Below are 22339 nucleotides of genomic sequence, written 5' to 3'. Positions count from 1 at the left end.
TCACCTCCTACGGCTGCAGCAGCATGTTATCAGGGAGAGCAGCGAAATTATACATTGCCAATCAAATGAGTACATCAAGCAGCCTGGGAGATGCGCTGTGACTCTTCTTTCACATGGTTATCAGGGTGACAGGATAAGTAGTGCTGTTTCCTCACATGGAAATACTGTCTGATGTATTGCTTGGTATAGTGTATTTGCTGAGCTCGCACATGTACAGTTCAAATTCAGATTTCTTATGTGCACTCCCACACTCACTCACGAGAAGGAGAAGGTCAAGAAGTTGTCAAGTCTATAGAAGAACTACAGTGACTCCCACGAGGAAAGTTCAGTTTACATAAAGGCTGTGATCACGTTCATCAGCCCATGCGCGCATAGGGCACCTGCACACGTGTCAAGGTATGTGAAGGAGCGCTTCATTCACATACCCCTCAGGATGGGCTGTAAGAACCCATTTTTCCTGGAGATGTAATTACTTGAAAATGTGGAGATCTGATTGTCAAATATCCAATAAAAAAGAGCTGAGTACTGTGCAAAAGTCTTGAACCACCAGTCATATTATCATATTTTGCTTAGAAAATGCGAATAGGTACATCATTTTGTTTGCACAGTTTTAATTAGCTTTAAAGTCAATATTTGGTATAACCACGTTTTTAATAAAATCCGACTTTACTTTTCGGTGCTCATTATTAGATCCCCTACTGCAGCTGTAAACATGACAGTCTCCACTGTGTTTTACAGATGGCTACAGACATTCACTCCAGCATCTTGCTTCTGACGTTCTCTACATACTGGCCAAAATCTGATCCAGACCTGTCAAATTTCATCACTCAGACCTGTTACCACTGCTTTTCAGACCAGTTCTTGTCTAATTTGGTATACTTCTGCATTTTCTCCCTGTTTCCCTTCCTTGAGAATGGCTTCTTGACAGCCACCTTTCTTATTATCTTATCTTATCTTTCCACTGAGAACCCTTCTGATTGGACATTATGTGTTTTTGTAACAGGCTGCTAGTAACAAAATATCTAAAGATACAATTTAAAATGGATTCTTTGCTTAGTGTAGACACAACACTGATTCATCCCTTCAGTTAGATGTTTTTTTTTAATGCTTGAATGACTCATAGGTCCGTGTTAAGTGGTTCAACATGAAAAAAGTCCCCAAGACCACAAAGAAAGTCTGGCTCATTGGCAGCAAAATATAAAGAATGAGGACTGACTCAAGGCTTTTGCTGAGGGCTGATAAAACGTGCTGGTGTAAAAAAAATGCTATCTTTGTGGGTTTTTCAAAACACTAAAAATTCTGCTCATATATAAAGATAACAGGCGATAGATAGTAACAGATATAGTTATGGTACACATCCCTGAACTAAATAATGACTCTAACGAAAACACTGCTGTACGTCCTGACATTGAACTTAATGCCAGAATTTAGCCTGAAAACGGTCACTGTGTAACAAATTTAACAGTAACACCATCATTCGTGCTGTGAGTTGTAGAAATGAAAGATTTCCTGTAAGGTCTTGACTCGTCTTATCTTGTGTTGACTGATCAATAAAGTTAGTGCTGCTGTGCAATATGTAAAAATGCAGGCAACTCCCTCAGAGTGGGGATACTCATATGGATCCTGCTGCTTTAGATCGTTTTATGAAACTCCAGGTAAATCAGAGGAAGAAATCCTGTGAACAGCTGAAAGCAATAAACACTGTTCTCTTACAGACAGCACTCAAGCATGTCTAGGGCTTTCTGTGTTTTCTTTGATATACATATGTTGATTTGCATCAAAGTAAAGAGTCTGATAACTAGACTTTAAATTGTGTGCCAAAAAAACTGTCTATTTAATGTGAGATTTGTTTGGGTAGTGATGAACAGTTACTAAAACCTATGGTCTTGCAGTGCACAGCTGAAGACACAGTCCACAAACTGTTTCTATGATGAAAATCTCATAAAATTCAGCACAGAAACTATGAGCGTCATGTGCTTGTGAAAATATCGAGGAGAATCTACGTCAGAAAAAAATCAGAAGGGTTATGTGTTTGTGATGGATTATCTGGCTCAGTGAGAGCTGTTTTTCAAACTGAGGCAGAATAAATGGCAGCAGATGGCTTCTGCTGGAGAAAGACAAGTGCTGATGTCTAAATATACTGTGTAAGGTCAAGAACTCGGGCAGCAGGGAAAGGCAAAATACTACAAACTACTACTGCTGCTAACAATAATTTCCATTAAAGACAAACCTCATGTCCAGTCCGTTGAGAAAGAGGATACGGTCGCCTGTTTTCAGTCCACATTCCTCGGCAGGACTATCTGAGAGGTCGACAAAGATGGCAGAAAATCAAACATCAATCAGAGACTGAAAAAAACCCCTGAAACCAATCCTTCCAGCTAACGAGGTGCACAGAACAGACGGGCACAACGGGGGGAGAGATGGTGACTAATGTGATGCTGTCAATCTGTGTATGAGATCCAACAAAGCCCATCAACAAACAAGATGAGCTCCATGCTAAATCTTATTACGTAAGGAAACAGTGCTGTCAAAACAATCCCTGGCAGAATAAGTTCTGACTGCACTGTACCCATCGCCTCCTCATCTGTCAGCACACTGTGGATGAGGAGCTGTCATGTCATTTGTTTTTTTTTCTTGTTCTTTTGGATGCAGTAAAGTCTTAATGGGGAAACGGGGTTGTGGCTTCCGGGCTATCGGCAAAGAATCTGTGGTCAGATCACGATGAGAACTATGCCACCCACCTCCACAAGGGCCCACTGAGTCAGTCCGCTCTGGCTGTTTCAGCACATGTTGGTGGGGGATGATGGTGGGCGGGAGCAGTGCCGTCATCGTCAAACACACACACAACGCACACGCACACCGCCTTCCTCACCAAGGAACCTGGCAAATTCCCTCAGCAGTAGCTTCACAGCCTCCTTGTCTGCTAGTTTTGCTTCAAAAAGCAATAACTGTGAATTAAATAACCTTTTACTGCGGGAAACTTAAGAAAGTAATTATGAATATTTCACATAAGCTCTAAGTGGAAATTAGATTTAAAAGCTAGCTTTAATAAAACAAGCAAAAACCACCTGTGAGAGTCGTTCAGCCTTATAGTCACCCTATATGTTGATGCAAGTCTATAAAGGAAAAACATATTAAACCACGGCTGCTTGTAGAAATAGTCGACAATAAGAAAAAGAACAAATGGGAAATCAGCCTAATTGCATGTTTGGCCAGAGTTAGACAAGGAGATCAACAGCTAGGCTGGCTAGATTGCTATCAGGCATTTAACTGCCCACAAAACCCCAAGCTGACAGCTCTAAGATGACGTTTTCTGCATGGCTTAAATATTAACGATGAAACCTGTTGGTAAGTAAGCTCTAGAAGAGATGATTACCACAGCAAGCTGTTTTGTCTTGTCCTCAGTCCCAGAAGCATTTGAGTGCCCTTCATTGTAAGTATATGACACTAATATATTTGCAGTATGACTTGATGTACAAAGGATTTACTCCTCCACCCTATGACCAGTTAAACTGCACAGGAAGAGCAATAAACAGAATATAAAGTACATCTGTGCGGCACTGACTGACCACAGGTGTACCTGCTGCCGCACAGCACAGCCTGTTAGCATTTCACTAGTGAGTCAGATAAGTCCACTTCCGACAACACTCACAGTCTCTCACACACACACAAACGCCTCCTGATCACCTTCGGCCCCGAGCGGCTGGCACCACAACAGCCTCACCCGCGTAAAATACATCTGCCCCCCTCACCGCCCACAACGCAGAACGGCGCACGAGTGAAAAGCCGCCACACAAAGAGAGGAGGCGTCAGTCAGGACTGCACTGTACTTGGTTTCATTATAGAAGCGGTACCTGGGATGACGGAGTCGATGCAGACGGGAGCGTGACCCCGCAGCGTGAAGCCAAAGTTCTTCTTCCCCCTGTAGACACGGACGATCCTGAGGAAGGGATGCAGGCAAGAAGTGAGATGAGCAGTTCATTCATTCGGATTTAGAGCTCTCTGAAAAACCTTCGTGACTAAATGTTTCTAACAACGAAAAGCTTTGTGCCTGTCTACTGGCCTTCAACTTTCAAAGAGGGTGACACAAACTCTACATGAAGCAGAGCGCATTCATGGCATTTATGTCCAAAGCATTTTTCCTTTGTTCTGAACACTTTCAGCCGACGCTCTCTGCTGAATCACATTTTCGAATTTCTTGTGTTTGCGTCAATCCATCCTCCAAAAGCAGCACCTTTAACCGACTTAAAAACTTTCAATTTGAGCAGTAACCAAAACCTGTAATTTATTTTTTGGGCTTTTTTGATTCCCTCATCACCCATTTAGCCAAAATCTGAACAGTCTAAAACGCAAACAAAGGAAGAAAAAGCTGGAAGTGGAAAATGTGTGGAATTTGTAAAAGTGATCAGTCAAACAAAATCGGACGAGCGAGTTCTCAGTGTTGCTCGTGACGTCATTTAACAGCATTGATGGCTGTGAATGAATGAATGGGAAGCCCAGCTGTCCCTGGAGTGAGCACTCACTCGCTGTTGTTTACAATCCTGCCTGCGCTTCGTTTTTGCTTTTGTCACTTCCTGTAAGTGGGAGTCTGAACAAGCACAGACGTGACCCTCTGTTTGCCTCGATCCAAGCTGACATTTTTCTAACGTAACCCAAATCAGTCCTGCTTGAATGCCAGACATTGTTTTTTGTTTCCGGCTTTAATAAAAAAAATTTGGGACATGTTCAGAATAGCTTTGACATTTTGCTGAATGCGGGGCTCCTCTCTCTCATTCACCCCAGTCGGAAGAATATGCGTCGGAAAACCTCCCGGTGTATCAAAGATGAGGCTCGTTCAGTCTATCCGTGGAGCGTTGCCATGGAGATAACTAAAGGCAACGCTGCTTTGGTATATAAACAGGAGGAAGGCAAAAAAGACAACAAGAGAAAAGAGACAAACCTATTCTTTGATAGCCGTGGTTATACGCTCTTATGTAAGCCAAGCTAAATGCAGAAAGGCACACTGGGTGCTGAATGTGGATTTGTGTGTGTGTTTGAGGGCTGAATAGAAAAAAAGAAGCATCAGCTCTGAGCACACTTGACAAACTAAGTGTCTGTGACTATCAGGCTGCTTGAGGCCTCTCCTCATTCCCTCCGGGCTACACCAGCAGAGCTTCATACACTTATGTATAATTTCACATGACCTCAGCTGAATGCACTCTGAAAAGGTATCAGTCAGTCTGCTGGTACATCAACAACCGTCACATTGTACACACACTATGCAGACAGCTACCACACTATAGTGCTTGATTTTGTGTATCAATAGTCAGTAGAACATTTTGTACAACAATACATCTGGGGGTGGATTTACCCGAAATGTTATGTCGACATCTCTCTCCACCTGTATCCCACTGGTCTATCGATCCCTTTCTCCATCTCCCTACCGAAATGTCACCATGTTTCTCGGTCTATTTCTATCTCCCTGCCTTCAGCCATCTGTCTGTCACTGTTTCTTCACCTCTGCCAATCAGCTTTTGTGGTCGGTTTGTTTGTCTGGCAGGATTACTAATGAAGTTATGGACAGTTTGGCGCAACTTAGAAGCAACTAACTTTCACAGTCTATCTAGATCCACATCCAAAATCTAGTGTTTTTGAAGGGTTTTTTTTGACAACTCCTTAGTATTGCCAGATAACTGGAAATGGGGAAAACTGGGGGACATTGTCCTGATGATGTCAGGAAACCTAAATAATCTCTTGGATTCAGAGGCTCACTTTAATTTATGCAGATTTTCAGTTTTCAGTTATGCAGTCTCTTGAATTCTCTCGTTCCTATATGTTTTATCTATATTTATTTCCTTCTGTCTATATTATTTCGTCTAGATATAGATATATAGACTGCATCTATATCATCACCTCATATCACTCTTTATCACTCCGTTTACCTGTATTCCCCATCTCTCTATTCTCATTGCCATCGATCTCCATCTCTACATCTGTTTACTCCTTACTTCTGTTCGTCTCTTTTTCTGTTGATATCTATATCTATCTCTCTGTTCCCACCTCTAGCTCGGTCTCTCGCTCTCTCTCACTGCTCTATGCATATTTCCAGTTACTGTGGAGACACAACAGTGTTACACAACAGTCTTTTGGGTTTATTCAGTGCATGGAAGGCACCAGCAATGCAGCGCGACTTCTTACTGACACATGATGCCCCTTTAACACAATCAGCTCACTTCCTGCTGCATTGTGTCCGGCCTGTATGATCACATTTGTCATAAAGGGCCACATGTTTTTTAAGACCTCCTGTTGCTGAATACTCAAAGACCCCAGGATTTTATTAGTTAGCTCACTACAGAGATTTACTGCCACAGTCCTGTGCTGCACCATGTCCACTGTGGTGTTATTAACTGGACAGTCGTGTAATCAAGTGTGTTAGTGGGTGGAGGAAAAGTGTCAAATGGTTAGGGGGGGGGGGGTCTACCCCATGTAGGATGGTTGCCAAGAAACAACCAAGAAGATGGTAGAAGATGGTTACAATGTGATGTTTTGTTAAATGAAACAAATACGCAGCTGTGTGTGAACATCTTCGTGCATGCACAGACTTGCTCTAAGTGCAGCTTTATAAAACTCTGAGGAAGAGGAGTTTTAGCACACGTTAACAGATAAAGCAGTCCCTGGATTCTGCTATAATTTTTAAAAGGGACTTCTCGGCTCTTGAATTATGAATTAACAGTTAACAACACTTAAAACAGAGCGAAAGGACTCGTGAAACCTGCTGTGTTTGATATGTGTGCTTACCTCTGATTGGGTCCAATGGGGGGATGCACGGGTATCCCTGAGACGGACTTCCTTAAGCCCCTGTCTCTCTCTGCTTCGCCCCTCCCTCCGGGTTCTCCTCCATCCCTTGGCACTGAGCTGGCCCGTTTGGACCCGCGGTGGCGGTCGGAGTGATCCTCGCTCCGACTGCGACGGATTCTGCCATGCGGCTCGCTGATGCTCTTGCTGCGGCAGAGTCGGTTGATCACGTTCTGGGAGACGGTGTCGTCGAAGCGCTGCCGGTGCTTCTTGGGAATGAAGATTCTGGCCAACATGGCAGCATATGAGGAAAACAAATTGGTTGGTGTTAACTGTTTTTCCATAAGAGTTCCTCTACAAAAAGCAAAGAGATGGGTAGAGGATGGATCTACATCACAGATCCACCTCGATCCATTTTAAAGACACAAATTCCACAATCACGACTCTGAGAGCGATGACAGCCAGTGTTGGAAGAGATTAAAAGTTATGATATACTTCAAACTCTACTGAGAAAATGTTCACAGTCCTAGTCGGCACAGATTCGGCTCAACAGGCTTCCATCTTCATGTCTCAGATCTGAAGAAAAGATGAAAAGGTTTTGACTGAATGGAGAGTCTTTCCCCTGACTGAAAAAGAAAAGAAGTTGAATTTGATGCAATCTTTCTCTGAGGAAATAGACGGTGAAGAAATCGTGGCGTCACTCACTGCTTGCTGGAGTCTTACTGCTGCAGCAGGGGTACCAGAGCCAGAATACAGCATGAGAAAAAGGTGTGGGAGTGAGTGAGCAAGGGATTTCTCCTCTCTCTCTCTCTCTCCATACAGCAACTGATTCTCGGTCTTTCCTACACTTCCGTCTACACATCACCTACAACTGAGGCAGGAAGCTGTCATTTCATCCACCTAGGCCCTGACAAGGAAACGCAAAGTGTAACGCACTGGGATAAAATAGGAGCAGGGGCATCAATTACAGTGAAATACTGAGTTAAACTGTATGAAATCACAATGTTTTTTTATTTTGTAATCCAATGTGATTTCCTACTAAACACCTACTGTTTTCATTTAAATATCAATATACAGCTATGACATCGATAAAAGTTATTTTCCTGAAGTCTTACTTTGAGAAAAGTCAAACACTTGAAATGTTATGCTTGTAATATAACATTTTAAACATAAGCAGTCACAGTGACTGATATGTTATAGCAGCTGAACATTGGTAGGGTTAGTCGTCATCACTCATGAGTGATGAGTAACTATCCCCTGTGGAGCCTACAGTTGGTTGCTGGGGTGCTGAAGGGTTTCAAACAGTAGCCGTGCTGGCTTGTCAGATGGAGGGGTGGGACATGCAGCTGGCATCGAGAGTGGGAGCATTTATCTGGTTTATGCTGTAAAAACAATAAGACACATTGCAACAATCCAGAGGGGATGAATTCATTATTTTAACCGCTTACAAACGATGTATCTAACAATGGAATGTTTTTTACATAACCCTAGCCCTAATCCTAGCCATTCAGAATTGAGATTTAATGGTATTATTCTCCCAGAACAAAGAAAATAATCTAATAATCTAAAACTATACATCTGTTTTTCTCCCCCCAAAGAGTTAGGTTTTGCCTTTCTCTAGGGTTATGATCTATGACGACCGATATCGAAAGCTACGTTATCCACACACAATAATAGAAATAAACATTGTGTAACACTTATGAATTAATGTGCATTTAATGAGGTATAAGTATTTGATCACATTTGTTACTTGGTGGAGTAACCATCCTTAGCAAGCACAGCTTTTAGATATTTCTTATAGCTATTGCTAGGTTTGAGCTAAGTTTTCAGATCTCCTCTTTCCTGATCTTCTCCAAATTCTTAATGCTACTTCACCTCGAGACTATGATGTGCTTCTTCTTCTCGAGGGACTCCTTTGTTGTCTTGGCATATGCTTTGGATCAGTGTCCTACTGGACCTGCCCATGATGCGTTTGTCGGGCCCCGGCTGAGTGAAGGAGATTCTTGTCCAAGATTTGTCCATCTTTCCAATTGAGCGATACAGTCATCGTGTAGCTTTGGCAGAAAAACATCCTCAGAGCACAAAGCTTCCACCACCATGACAGTAGGGATGCTGTTCTTTGGGTCACATTCACCCTTCTCTTCACTCCAAACACAATGAGTGGATTGATACAAACCAAGTCAATTTTGTTCTCATGTAACCACATCACATTCTCAGAAGTCTCACCTGAATCATTCAGGTGTTTCTTTGGGGGTTTGTGTTCTTTTTTTTCTTTTTTCTTTTTACAAGTTTGTAAGAATTTGACAATTTTTGCTACGTAGCGTTACAGATACTTTTCGCTGGTACCGAAAACATGTAGATGTTCTCTTGCTCGTCTTTCTGAGCAGACTGGGAACAAACTAAATATCAAAGAGGGGGATAAGAGTGAACTGTACATGCTGTTTCTTATGGAGTGCTGCAAACAATAGCAGTGACTAAGAGACAAAACAAAACAAGTCCCCACTCACCAGCAAACACACACACACACACACACACACACACACACACACACCAGAAAACAACTATTCATTCAAAAGATTAGAACTGCTGCCAGGAGACAAGACAGCCACCCACACACACATACATGCACACACACTTTCTGGAACTATATTTCTTAAATGTAGATGATCTAACATCAGGTTTTATGATATGCATAGCTCCAAAATAAAAAACAGTTGGAAAAGTCAATTATCCTAATATTAGGTATACAAAGTAAACAAAGTATCCAAGAAAACTGGAGTAACAGGAACCCCCCTCCCATGTTTATGTGGTTATTCCGATCATTTCTACCTTATAATAGCAGTTGAGCTTAGATTACATACTGAACACAGTGGGAGAAACAGCTCGCATAGCACCGTCCACTCGTTTAAAGTGGATTTTCTATTCATTTCCTTTTTTTTTTTTCATTAATAGATAATTACATGCTCATACATTTAGGGTGAGAGGTGGGGTACACCCTGGGCAGATCGCCAGTCTGTCACAGGGCTAACGCAGAGACACACAATCATTCACACCTATGTCAGTTAGATTGGGTATTCTTAATATGGTGGTCATCACAGATACATACGTTTGTAGCTGTGAGCACAAAAGTTCCTTCAGCTTTTTCTTTACGAGGGGCAGAAAACTGAAATGTAGGGAGTGGGGTAGCTTTTTTTAGTAGATGAATTTAGGGATCCCTCAAAGTCCTTGTATAGAGTCTGACTGTTTGTCTATATAGATAGTTATTTATCCCCACATGAATTCGAGGAGATCTAATTCTATAAGTATGCTAAGGCTACTTTCAGGTTGTCACAGCAGATAGGCTCTGCCTTTTTGATTTGGCAGATTGTTTTAAGCTGATGCCCTTCCTTATGCAACTCCCAGGGGACTTTTGTCTCCCACCACTGGCAGGAATCTATCATTTGTTAGGTGAGTGTGTAAACCACGACACTGTGGAGCTACTCCTTTCAGTACACCAAACCAGCTCATGAGCGGTGAGAACTGGAAAAAACCCCAAAAGAAATCACGCCACCTCTGAGAATTTATTAGCACAAGCACATACTGCCACAAGAAGGCAGCAGCCTACACATCCTGAAAACAATGCATGCTGTATAAAGTCTATTAACACTACGCTTTCTCTTTCCTTCTCAAGGACCACATGTGAAGGATGTGTAGAAAATTCAAAGAGCACCAAAAACATTTGAAGTTAACATTTGATGATTGTTGGATCAGTGAGCTGAGGCCGGACACATATTTGCACAAACAACCATTTTGATTCCCACCTACACCAGCCTGTTGTGCTCTGACTGTCTGCTGCCGCTTATCTGCTGATCAGATGAATCAGTCATTAGCAGACAGGGCGCGGGGTCGGTGAAAAACAGCACCAGTCAAGCAATTAACCACGAACGCGCAAACAGAAAGGAGGGAGGAACAACAGCTACCACTGTTCATGTCCACGCGGAGCTAATTAAGCTGCAGCAACAATTCTGACAGCTAAATAAAGCAATTAGGACACTCGTTGGACAGAGAGAGAAGCAACTTCACAGCAGATGTGACTTTTCGCCAGCGTGCATTTAATTATCCATGGCTGCTGAAGTGCTTTATTAGGAGGTATTCAGGAAAATATGCAGCACCTTCAGCCCTGTTCTGTACTTGTAAGTGAGGCAAATAATGAAGACTCACTCACATCCAGAACCTACCGGTCACAGCTGCTGTTAACAACTTGTCAACTAATGAAGAGCTTGTTTTTGAAAAACCTGCCCAAAACATTTTCACTCTTTATAAGCTGTAGAAACAGGCCTGTAGAGATAACAATGATGTCATTAGAGCCTGAACCATTGTCCTTCTGGCCAGTGGTGGTATTTGACACTGTAATAACTACAGAACAGCAGCTGATGTTGACAACCAGTATAAACCCATCAGGCACATTTCAGCGGCAGTCTTTAATGACAGCAGCCGCCTCCAGCAGGAGACGCCACAATCTTCCAAGGTCACAAATAACAACACCAAAAGCATCTACTGCCAACGTCCCACTGCAGCTATAGGTGTGGTGTTTGTGCCCCAACCTGTCACAGCTGTTTTGCCAGCATGCACAGGGAGTACACAATCTTATACTAAAGGTAAAATAACTATTTAAGTAGTCTTCAGGAGTAATTTTCCAGGCCTCTTGAAGGACTTTTTGGATGTTTGCTGCTTTCTGATCTCTTCTCTATGTCAAGATGATCCCACACTGCTTCATTAATGCTCAGGTACAGGCTCTGAGGAGGTCAATCCATGACTGATGCTCTTCCGCTGCGTGTTTTTCTATCCAGGTACGGTTTTACTGCATTGGTAGTGTTTTCTGGGAGCACTGTCATTGTCAAAGATGGTGCTGGGAAGGGCACGCTCTACTCCATCCGCCAACCAACATCTCTAGGCAGGCTCTCAGGTGGAACCCTCAAGGCGAAAGAGAGGCTGCCCAAGAAACACCTGGAGATGAGACCTCGAGGCAGAAGTAAAAAAGATGGAGCCAACTAGAAAGAATGGCTCAGGACAGAAATCTCTGGAGATCTATCTTTGGCTGCCCTTACCCTGGCAGGGGTGATAGACAGTAGTCGTAGTAGTCATGCTGAAAAATGAAGCTGTTTCCAGACACCTTTCAGATTGCATTGCATGATCTGAAGGCATTTTTTTGCATTCATAATTCCATCAATTTTAACATGAGCTCCAACAATACTGGCTGAAATGCAGCCCCAAACCATGACACAGCCTCCACCATGTTTTACAGATGGGTGTACCCAGGGGTAGGCAACTCCAGGCCTCAAATGCCGGTGTCCTGCAGGTTTTAGGTGTGTGCTTGAACCAACACAGCAGGTTCAAATTGTTAAATTACCTCCTCAACATCTCTTGAAGTTCCCCAGAGGCCTGATAATGAACTAATCATTTGATTCAGGTGTGTTGACCCAGAGTGAGATCTAAAACCTGCAGGACACTGGCACTCGAGGCCTGGAGTTGCCTACCCTTGGTATAGACATTCAGCGTTCCTCTCTCCGTACATCCAGTATTAATGATCTGAAGGAATTTGTCAAGATTTTTGCACAAAAATACACACCAAGATACAACTGTTTTAAACTAAGTGGGCAGGCCGTGTGGGGCCTTGGTAATTCAAACAATTAGCATCTTTTTTCTAGACGCTTCTGTACAAATGCATAAAGAATTCAGACATTTCCAACTTGGTCCAGTGGTTACCTTGCAAAATTTCCCGGGAAAATCGAACCACAACTCCCATTTAAACTGGAGGTTTCTTCCTGTAAGAAGGGACTTTTTACTTCCCACTGTCACCAAGTGCTTGCTCACAGTCTGACTGTTGGAGTTTTTGTGCAGTCTTTACCTCACAATATTAAGCACCTTGAAGCGACTGTTGTTGTCATTTAGCACCACATAAAAAAAACTGAATTGAATTGGAAAAAAATTTTTTTTTTCCCGATTTCAAGGGTGTCACAGAACACATAAGAATAGAGTGATCAGATGAAATCAGCAAAACAAATATTGTACTTCTGACAGCGACATATGTGAAATTTTAAGTGTCAGCTCCTTCCTATAAGCTCTTTGGTCTTTGGTCAGCTGATAGCTGATGCTGTGGAGAAAATGACACTGACTGTGTCATGGCGATGATATCATGTTGTCACTGTGCCTGTGTGGATGCATGTTAACAAGCTAACTGGGAGTTTTAAATTGACTATAGGTGTGACTGCGAGTGTGAATGACTTATTCGTCTCTTTGTTACCCCTCTTTGTAACGGACTGCCCTGAATCTCGCCCAATGACAGTTGACACAAGCTCCAGTCTAGGTTAAAAAAAGTGGATGGATGGATACTAATTCGCTAAATCGTTAAAACGCTAACAAGCTGCATTATGGGAAATGTGAAATACAAGGTTTAGAGTATGTGAACCATAAAAGTCAGGATTACCTAAGCTCTACTGTATAAGCTTTGAGGTTTTTCCAACATTGCTAAACAACATAGTTTACAGGTGTAATTTTGCACCCATCTGAAACCACACCCAAAAGTGATGTCAAAGTCCACAGGCATGCCTGAGAGTACACTCCCCCATCATCACAGCAAAGTGGGAAATTAAACAGCTGCAGATGCGCAAGATCAATGTTTTCTGGGTGTTTTGAGGTACAGGGCAAAATATTCACAGAAATAGTCTCACCAAAGAAGTTTAAATAAATATGACTTTTCAGAAATATTACTTTTTCCCCTCTAATATAACCTGCCATTTGCAGAAAACTGCACAATCGTGCTTCCAAAAATGTCTTAATCATCAGCCAGGCTCCAGGTTTAGCAACATTATTTTTAAAGGCTTAAAAATCCACATGCTGCAACTTTAAGCGACCTGCCATCCTACACCATTTGTTAAATCTTCTTTGAGGTTTTTTCCTATCTCTTGTTTTAGAGAAGCTTTTAAGCGCTGGTGTGTACCGTCTCTTTGAAACAAATCTGCTCAGTTAAAGATATAGGACACATATTCTTAGCCCGCTGTCACTGTCTCTGCAGACTTTGATCAGGCTGAGGTGTGGATGTATCTGCAGCCTGAGACAGTGTTGCCTGAGCACAGACTACTGGCTACAATAAGCAGACTCCCTAGATATAAATAAATGTTCTCTTAGTGCCGTAGGTGTAGCAGCCCACACAGCCCTTCTCTGCTCTCTGTGCCCGCCTGCTATTTGCCATTTATTCACATCACAGCACTATTATGCCCTCCCATCTCTCACACAGAGATGTGGTACCTGTCTACGCAAGGCTAATCTCTGTTGGTGTGTAGCTGTGGCTATTAGCATCTTTTTATATATATGCAGCTGTTTACCCACCATATAAACACAGCTATCTGTTGCAAACAACAACAACATAATCAAAAGAAGTTTTCCGCGTCAACTCTTGGAAACTAAATGAGCGCTCTGATTTGACCTCATTTATAAAGAACGGAGATCTATAATTATCTGAAGGAGGGTTGTGGAGGAGGAAGCAAGCTGGGAGGAAGGGACAGATTTCTCAGAAGGGAGGAATGACAAGCAGAAAACTACAAAGACCTCATTTCATTTTGAGTGTCCAGATGTGACTCTGATGCAGAGAAGGAAGTTTGGTGCAAAGCCTAAATACATATAGGTTGGATAAGTAAGATGGGCAGATGATGTGATCTGTTAAAGTTAGCAGAGCATCTGCCCTTCTGACCTTTTGAGGGCAGATCATTAAAAACACTGCAGTTTAAAATTAAAGTGTTGCAATCAAACTATGACCACAGTGATGAAAGAAATAGCAATTCCAGATAATTAATATAACATAAATTATTTACAAGGGATATACACTCACCAGCCACTTTATTAGGTATGCCTGTTCAGCTGCTTATAAATAAATACCCAATCAGCCAATCACATGGTAGGAACTCATTACATTTAGGAATGTAGAAATATATTGAATAAGGAACAAATTAGGACATTAGGAAGTAAACTTAGTCTTTGTCATCTTATAAAAACAAAGAGTCTATCTTGGACAATCACTCTAGCACCTCTGCGAGGCTGTTCCTGAGCAGAAATCGCGCTTTAATATCCTCTCACGCTCGAGGTGACGGCGCTAACGCACTAATTCAGCAGGTTCGTGGTAGCATATGTCCGCTATCCAGATAGTGTGTTTGCCATCAAACTGACTGGATAGTCTGAACATAAAAAAGTGAGTGATGATTCAGAGCACAGAAAATAAATGTTGTAAAAGGATCAGAAACTTAATTTAACTTATAATTTCCACGAGGCAAAAAAAAAAACACACAAAAAGGCTGCTAGAAAAAAGGCCGTATTTAAAAATACTGCAGAATCCCCCAGAGCCTGCAAGCTGTGCATAAAGGACAAGGCTCAGAAATGCATGAAGACTAATACTCACTGTTCTAGTCGCACAGAAATGCTATCGTGATACACAACGTGGTTCAGAAAAATGCGTGACACTTGTTCATTGATGATCTGGGTTTGCCGTGATTAACAAGGCTGGCCCTGTCAGGGGCCTCGGGGGTCTTATAAAGGCCATCTGCAATGTATGCAGTTCTTAACTGATTATTTCTTTCATGCAAAGAAAACTCTTTCTTTGGTGCCTTTCAGAGGACTTCCTGCATGATACTGAACCATCGCCCTGCTACAGAAGACCACAGAGACACCAAAGACTCGGGTACTATGTTAAAGAGACTTGAAAGACCACCATCATTCCTTTTTAACCTGTGGAGAATCTGTGAAGCAATCACACTCGGAAAATCTAAAGGTCAGACAGTATACCCTGAGGCAGCTGCTTGCTTGGAAGGCAACTGTCATCCTCAGCTGGATGGTGGTTGAAGTGATATCAAAGAAGTTCATTTAGCGAGAAAAGCTTTCTCTAAACTGAAGAACATTCTGTCATAAAAAAATATAACAGACATCTGTTCATTACGATCACCTGGATCTCTCCAAATAATCAAATGCCATCTGCATTTTGTTTTGTCCCGCAGCTATTTTCATACTATAACATATTTATTGAGTATCGATCTTCTCCGGCAGACTGTTCTGGAGGAACAAACACATTCTGCAAGTGCTTAATCATTTGGAACAAGGTTTACACTAATAGAAGGAGGCAACTTGTTCCACTCTTGACTGTACCCACTTTGTACTTTGTGTTCACTTCATTGAAGACGCTGTACAAGGCTCCTGTGAGGAGCTTTTTTTTTTTTTTTCATGTACAGAGTACAGTGCAGCAGTAGCTCGGGAATCGTTAGAAACAAGCTCCAGCCTCTGATTCCTGCAGTCAGAACTAAACACCATCATTATCAGCACCACTAACAAAGCAAGATTTGTGCTCAGTGTGCAGCATGATGAGGCAGACTACTGCCTGCGACCACATCTGGATAATTGTTTTTAATGTCTGAATGGCAACAAATGAGAGATTTTTTGACTGATTTATACATTTAGCCGTTAAAAAAATAATAAACAACATAATAAATATTTTCAACTGATTATTTACATAATCTCAGAGTCAAAACGATGGTCCAATTCTAGCACACAGACATTAACTGAACCACACCCTCTCCACACCCACATGTGAAAAGAGAGTACACCTTAAAAGCAGAGACTTAGTGATCCTAAGAACACCCAGTCACTTCATACACAGACACGAAAGCGTTGCATTGTTAACTGTGTTGTTAACCACAAACAGTTTTTATCAACCCAAGTGAGACTGCATTACATCAAACTATATGAATAAACTGCCAATGGTCCAAATGAGCTTTGTTATCCCCGAAATCAGGGGGATAATGAATTTAAAATCTATCAAACATCAGCAGCAGCTGCAGCAGCAGCCTGTCCTATACTTTAAGGACTGCATTAAACATCCACTCAAGCTCTCACATTATTACACCTGCACAGCCACCAGCAGATGGGAGGTGATAAAAATTCACAACGTCTGCAAAAACACACAAAGAAGCCACATTTCACACAACACTGGAGAATATCAGCAATGAGAGGAGGATATACTCACCCCAGGCAGTTCATTGCTTTAGCTGTCAGCCATAGCTCAATAATCAGCTAAACGTCTGCACAAGTCTAAAAGCAGCAGTGAGCAGAATACTGGGCTCGTGCACTGCTCCTGAGCTGCTCCTCTGTGGGGGATAAAAGGTCTTCTGGGACCTCGGTGCGGCCAGGAGGCCGTCTTCACCAAGTGTCAAGAAAAAAATGGTCACCGCACAGAGAAAGCAGGGAAACAGTCTGAGCGGTATAATGAGAGGACAATCTATCAGTGCTAAACACAAACACCCCTTAAGAGAGAGGGAGAGTGAGGTAAGAGAGCTGGGAGACGGGCAAGGATGGAAGTCCACAGAGAGATGCTATTAATGCTGGTATCGGTCCTTGTAGCAGATAGGAGTGTCCCTCATTGCACAAATACCAACTCTCAGCTTTGGATTATTCATGCCTAATTGAAGGCACTAAAAATCTTGTTGCCTATCTCAGCAGTGACCTCATACAAATGGAAACCCTTCTTACGGTATATTAATATCACGAAAGAGAGTTGAAAGTGGTGTAGTAGTACTGGAGGAAGGAAGCCAGCGTAGTAACAGAATAAAAGCTTCAATTGGCTGGACTTGTGGATGGAGAGGAATCTGTGGACACACTGTCTGGGGATTTATTTTGGCACACAGACAGCCCATAACTAAAGAGTTGTTCACATTTGGTTACCTGGCACAATTCTGTCTGGTAGAAAGCCACCTCCACGCATCTTCAAAAAAGAAAAAAAAACCTGCTGGATGTAGCTCCAGATTTTATTTTAATTTTTTTTTTATTTGAAAGGGCTGCAGAGACAGAGAGAGCAGCATGGCTACCAGTAGTTCCACGAAGCGAGTACTCTACTAAATCTGTGAGTGGCTCATCATCACAGGCACCTCCATGCAGTGAATGCAGAACATTTTGCCAATCCTCATTTCCCCCCCTAAAACTCTAAGCTCCCAGTTATAGACCCGTCCTTGTCAGTTTAGTCTCTCAGTTTCTCTTTAAATGAAAGTTTAAGAAACTCGGGTGGGTCACTGTGGATTTACCATGTGTTGCAGATGGAACCCACACATTTCTCTAATCTGCAACCAAATGTGCAGGAAAATCCAGTTTACAGTCATCATGAATTCAATCCATGCAGATTATTTCAGTCTCACTAGGACCAAACACGTGCAAATCTCTGTGATGCAACACAAAGAGATGGCCTAGTATGGTAGCGTACTTTAGAGAGCATTTGACGTTTACAGCTCACTCACAAATTGCTTGCATTGTTTGCATCTTTTTGCATCTTCTCCAATGAAGACTAATCTACTTCCTACCTGTGCAATGTGAGCTCAAACCTCTGTCCCCTACCTGATGCTGGAGATGAGCTGTCGATGTTCGTCAGTGGTGAGTATGTCCGGCAGGACAGAAGCTAACCACTCAACTTTCTTCTCTGCGGCGTACTGCTTCAGCACAGCAAAGAGTCTCTCTTTCACTTCGGGATCGTCACCTAAAATCTGGTCGACCTGTTGGAGATTCAAAAGAGGGTAGCTTCTGGTAGAGAGGAGGGTAGTCAGTAAAAGAGGAAAAGCTATGACCTCACTGTTTTTAGCATAGTACCAAACAGAAGTATTTATTTTTGTGTATATTTTATGCTGTAATTTTCATTTCTCTTGTCATTATTTAACCAAAAAGCAGCGTATGAAAAACTAGTACACCCCATGATTCAGTAGCTTGTAGAACCACCTTTAGTAGCAATAAGTTGAAGTAATCATTTACTGTATGATTATCGTTGTGGCATTCATTCATGCATAGCTCTGTTAACTACAGCACTTTTCAGCCAAGATTTTGTAGAGTAAGGGAGATCATTGTTTTTTTGCATGACCCAGTTTGAGACAAGTTTTAGGTGCTGGACAGATGGCCTCACCTTTGACTCTAGAACACTTTTGCTATACAAAGTTCATGGTTGACTCAGTGATTGCAAAGTACGTAGGTCCTGTAGCTGCAAAATAGGCCCAAACCATCACCTGTCCATCACCGTGTTTTGCAGTTGGTATGTGGTGTTTGTACCAATATGTTGTGTTTGTGACACTATACATTATAGCCAAACATCTCCACTTTGGTCTCTTCTGTCCAAAGCACATTTTTCCAGAAGTCTTATGGTTTGTTGCAGGAGTACTGACAGGGACAAGAAAGCAAGCCTTCAGCTTTCAGGCCAGTCTTCTGTGGAACCAGCTCCAAGTTTGGATTCAGGAGACAGACACAGTCTCTGCTTTTAAGATTAGGTTTGAAACATAGTTAGACTTTGATCATAAACCCTCCCTTAGTTATACTGCAGTAAGCCTAGGCTACTGCAGGCTTCACTGGGTGTTTCTTCTTCACTCACCTTTTTCACTCACTCTGTGTTTATACACTTCTTTGCATTTAATTACTAGTTACTATGAAGTTCTGGCTCTTTTCCACAATGTGTCTTTTGTCCTGACTCCCTCCACTGAACCCCAACTGGTGCTGGGAGATTTTCCTGTTAAATGGAAGTTTTTCCTTCCCACTGTTGCCAAGTGCTTGCTTATAGGGGAATCAGATTGTTGGAGTTTTCTCTGTATTATTGTGGGGTCTTTACCTTACAATGTAAAGCTTCTTGAGGCAACTGTTGTTGAGATTTGGCGCTAAAGTGAAATTGAATTCAAATGCAACTTTGCAAACTTAAACCATGCTGCCATGTTCTTTTTAGAGACAAGAGGTTTACTCCTCGCAACCCTTCCAAACAAGTCACATTTGTTCAGTCTTAAGTTTAAGATTTAACATGATAAGTGAACCCCGAAGAGTCTGAGATTCCTCTGACCTTGGGGTAAATTTACTGGGATGTCCAATCCTGGGAACTGGCAACTGTCCTGAATGTTCTGTACTTTTGAACAATCTTTCTCGCTGTGGAATTATGTACTTCAAATGCAATGGCCTTATAACCCCTCACAGACTAATGGGTAGCAGCAATTTCTTCTGTTGAGCACCACATTTCACACAACTAGAGCATTCAGGTGTGTTATAACAGACAAGCTACCAAATCTTTTGCTTTTATAGAGGTGTTCATTCTTGCTGATGACTATTTACATCTTTATACTTAGTGAAGCAGTAGAGTACTTAGTTTTTCACACACTGATTCTGGATTTGTTTTTCTTAAACTAATAACAGCATGGTGTAATATTTTATGTGCTGCTTTTTTATTTTAAGTTATGTTTAAATAATTTGATAACCTGGTACAAACCAGAATAATATTTTCATAGTGACCTGACACATAAAGCCTTCAAATTGAAAGAGGGTGTGTTTTCTTTTCCACATGACTGTAAACAGAACGTTGTTGAATTTTGAGTGATTTTATAGAGTTACTATCTGGCCTGTCATAAGAAGGTGGATAACTATAGACTTTCATTCATTCTGGTCTCAAAAACATGTCGACATTCTACATTCGATTACATTAAATATTCATGAAATAGGCACTAAAAACACATACAACTTAAAATTTAAAAAACAAACATTGTTACATGACATCCCCAACCTCATCTGAAGTGTGTACAATTGATTAGTATATATATAAAATGTTGGCAAGTATATAAAAGTAATCCCTTTTAACCCAAAGCTCATATTCTGTTGAGCATCAGGCTTCTCTGATCTTTGACTGTCTAAAGCACTCTGATGATACAAATTTCTTTATATGGTTATCTGCAGTAAGCACACAATATACAGACAGTACAGCTCAGAAGCACTGGGTGCTGCCCTTCATGTGGCTTCTGGAGGTTGGCCAATCATAAGAAAGACAGGTTTTAGTAAGGGAAGCCTTGAAAATAAAGGCGCTTGTTTCAGACACGGGACAAATTGAGGGACTTTAGGATAAATAAGGATTTTATTTTAACCATGAATCATGCAAAATTATTCCAGTAGAGGCACAGAAGAAATAAACAGCAACCATAATAGGTCCTTAAATTCATATAAGGTTTTGCAAAACTCTGCTTGGTGCACAGAAATACTTGTTTATTTTTTTGTCAAATAAGCCCTGCCCTCTCCAAAACAGTTGCATGGGAACAAAAAAAACAGCTTAGGCAGAGAATGTTGTCTTTAATTAGAAAATACCTTTTAATGCGAAACCTACCTTCCTGTTGAACTCCAGAGCCTTGTGTTTGCGGTCCAGTCTCGCCCCCTCTCCACCCATCTGACTGTCCTCTATGCTGATGCTCCATTTGTGCCTTGGCCCAAGGCACAGCACTCCCAGGCGGAGTGTCCTCCCCTGGGATGCCTTGATTAGTGCTGCAGCCATCTCGTGCTGCCTGACTGGGATACCGTTCACTTCCATGACATAATCCCCAGCCCTCAGGCCTGCACGGCCAGCTGGAGAACAAGGAGAGCAGTCCTCCACCAGTAGGGGGCAGTCTCCCACAATGGTAAACCCAAAACGACCATCTGGACCTGGCGTGATGTCCATCTGTACGAGACATTTGCCTCAGTGTTTGACCACAGAACATATCCCCCAACAGGTATCCACAATAGTGCAGATCTACTGCTTACTATATTATGACATGCATTTCCACACCCATTAACCTACGCATGCAGTATAGATCTGAAGGATTTGAGAGCTGCATGACCTGCTGTATGCGGGACACCACTCCAATGCTGGGAGGGATGTTCTTCTGAGTCTGGGCGATGGCGATGACAGCTTGAGGACCTAGCGTCGACACATTGTGGCCTTCGATCTCCAGGACCTGGTCCCCTGCCTGCAACCCTGCCAGGTGGGCACTGCTGCCTTCCTCCACTGACAAGATGTAGCTAGGTCCAGCCCCACCAAGGTGGAAGCCAAAATCCTCAGGCCAGCCCTGGTTGGATGTCGGCATGCTGAGGACTTTTAGAAACAGGGAGAAAAGGACAGTGAGGTTTGCTTCAATATGGAGTCTCGTGGTACTTAAAAATACTTACCCACTGTAGCCAGTGGATTCAAGTTCAGCAACATCGCAAGAAAACTCTATGATACAGTCTTTTGTTTTAAAGATATTCAGTTTGTTCTCTGTCTCCTTCCCTGTCTTAGCTGTACATCAAGTGTGGCTCTGTAACCCTCTATGCTGAACCATGACACACTCAGCAGTCCCTGACCTGGTTCATAAACTCTTTCACAGCCAATCAAATTAAAGCATTGAAAGATTGTGACCTTAATTAGCTCAGGAGACAGAAGTTCCTCTTGCTATTTTTTGCACTCAGAGCACATGCATGTCTCTCCTGTCGAACGGTAATTGAATGGAAAAGCAATAACGCGACAGAGCACACCACTGGCTGCATGGATGAACAGGTAAGAGGTTGAATTCCAGGTTAAATAACAGGATTATTTCCAACCAAATGGGAAAATAGCAGGAAGTATAAGGCTTTCAGAACCACCTCTAATGGAACAAGTACAAATTTCACAGCAATGAATTGCTATAAACCCTGTAGCTCAGCTGTAGGCTAATGATGTGCTGCACAGCTTTCCAAAAGCCACAGCGCAGCAGAATTCACA

The 22339-nt window shown here is 42.2% G+C and overlaps 1 protein-coding gene across 11 annotated transcripts in view; it reads right to left on the bottom strand.

Annotated features, from left to right (window-relative positions):
* Window positions 1-22339, bottom strand: part of grid2ipb (glutamate receptor, ionotropic, delta 2 (Grid2) interacting protein, b) — a 45993-nt gene that overhangs the window by 13597 nt on the left and 10057 nt on the right. For 7 of the 11 annotated variants that reach the window (XM_026179038.1, XM_026179037.1, XM_026179039.1 and 4 more), the window contains 6 exons: window positions 21441-21694; window positions 20951-21280; window positions 18178-18332; window positions 6778-7059; window positions 3855-3940; window positions 2231-2300 (listed from right to left, as the gene is read on the bottom strand). In XM_026179038.1, the coding sequence (XP_026034823.1) occupies window positions 2231-2300; window positions 3855-3940; window positions 6778-7059; window positions 18178-18332; window positions 20951-21280; window positions 21441-21686 (1169 nt within the window). In that variant the 5' untranslated portion in view covers window positions 21687-21694. Of the gene's footprint in view, window positions 1-2230; window positions 2301-3854; window positions 3941-6777; window positions 7351-7479; window positions 11966-16819; window positions 17586-18177; window positions 18333-20950; window positions 21281-21440; window positions 21695-21768; window positions 22035-22339 lie in introns of those variants that run through there. The other 4 variants (XM_026179041.1, XM_026179043.1, XM_026179036.1 and 1 more) reach the window with 3 other exon arrangements.

Source organism: Astatotilapia calliptera, chromosome 8, assembly GCF_900246225.1.
Source record: "Astatotilapia calliptera chromosome 8, fAstCal1.2, whole genome shotgun sequence".
Classification (NCBI taxonomy): domain Eukaryota; kingdom Metazoa; phylum Chordata; class Actinopteri; order Cichliformes; family Cichlidae; genus Astatotilapia; species Astatotilapia calliptera.
The sequence above is the reverse complement of the archived record's forward strand: the minus strand, read 5'-3'. Positions and strand labels throughout refer to the sequence as shown.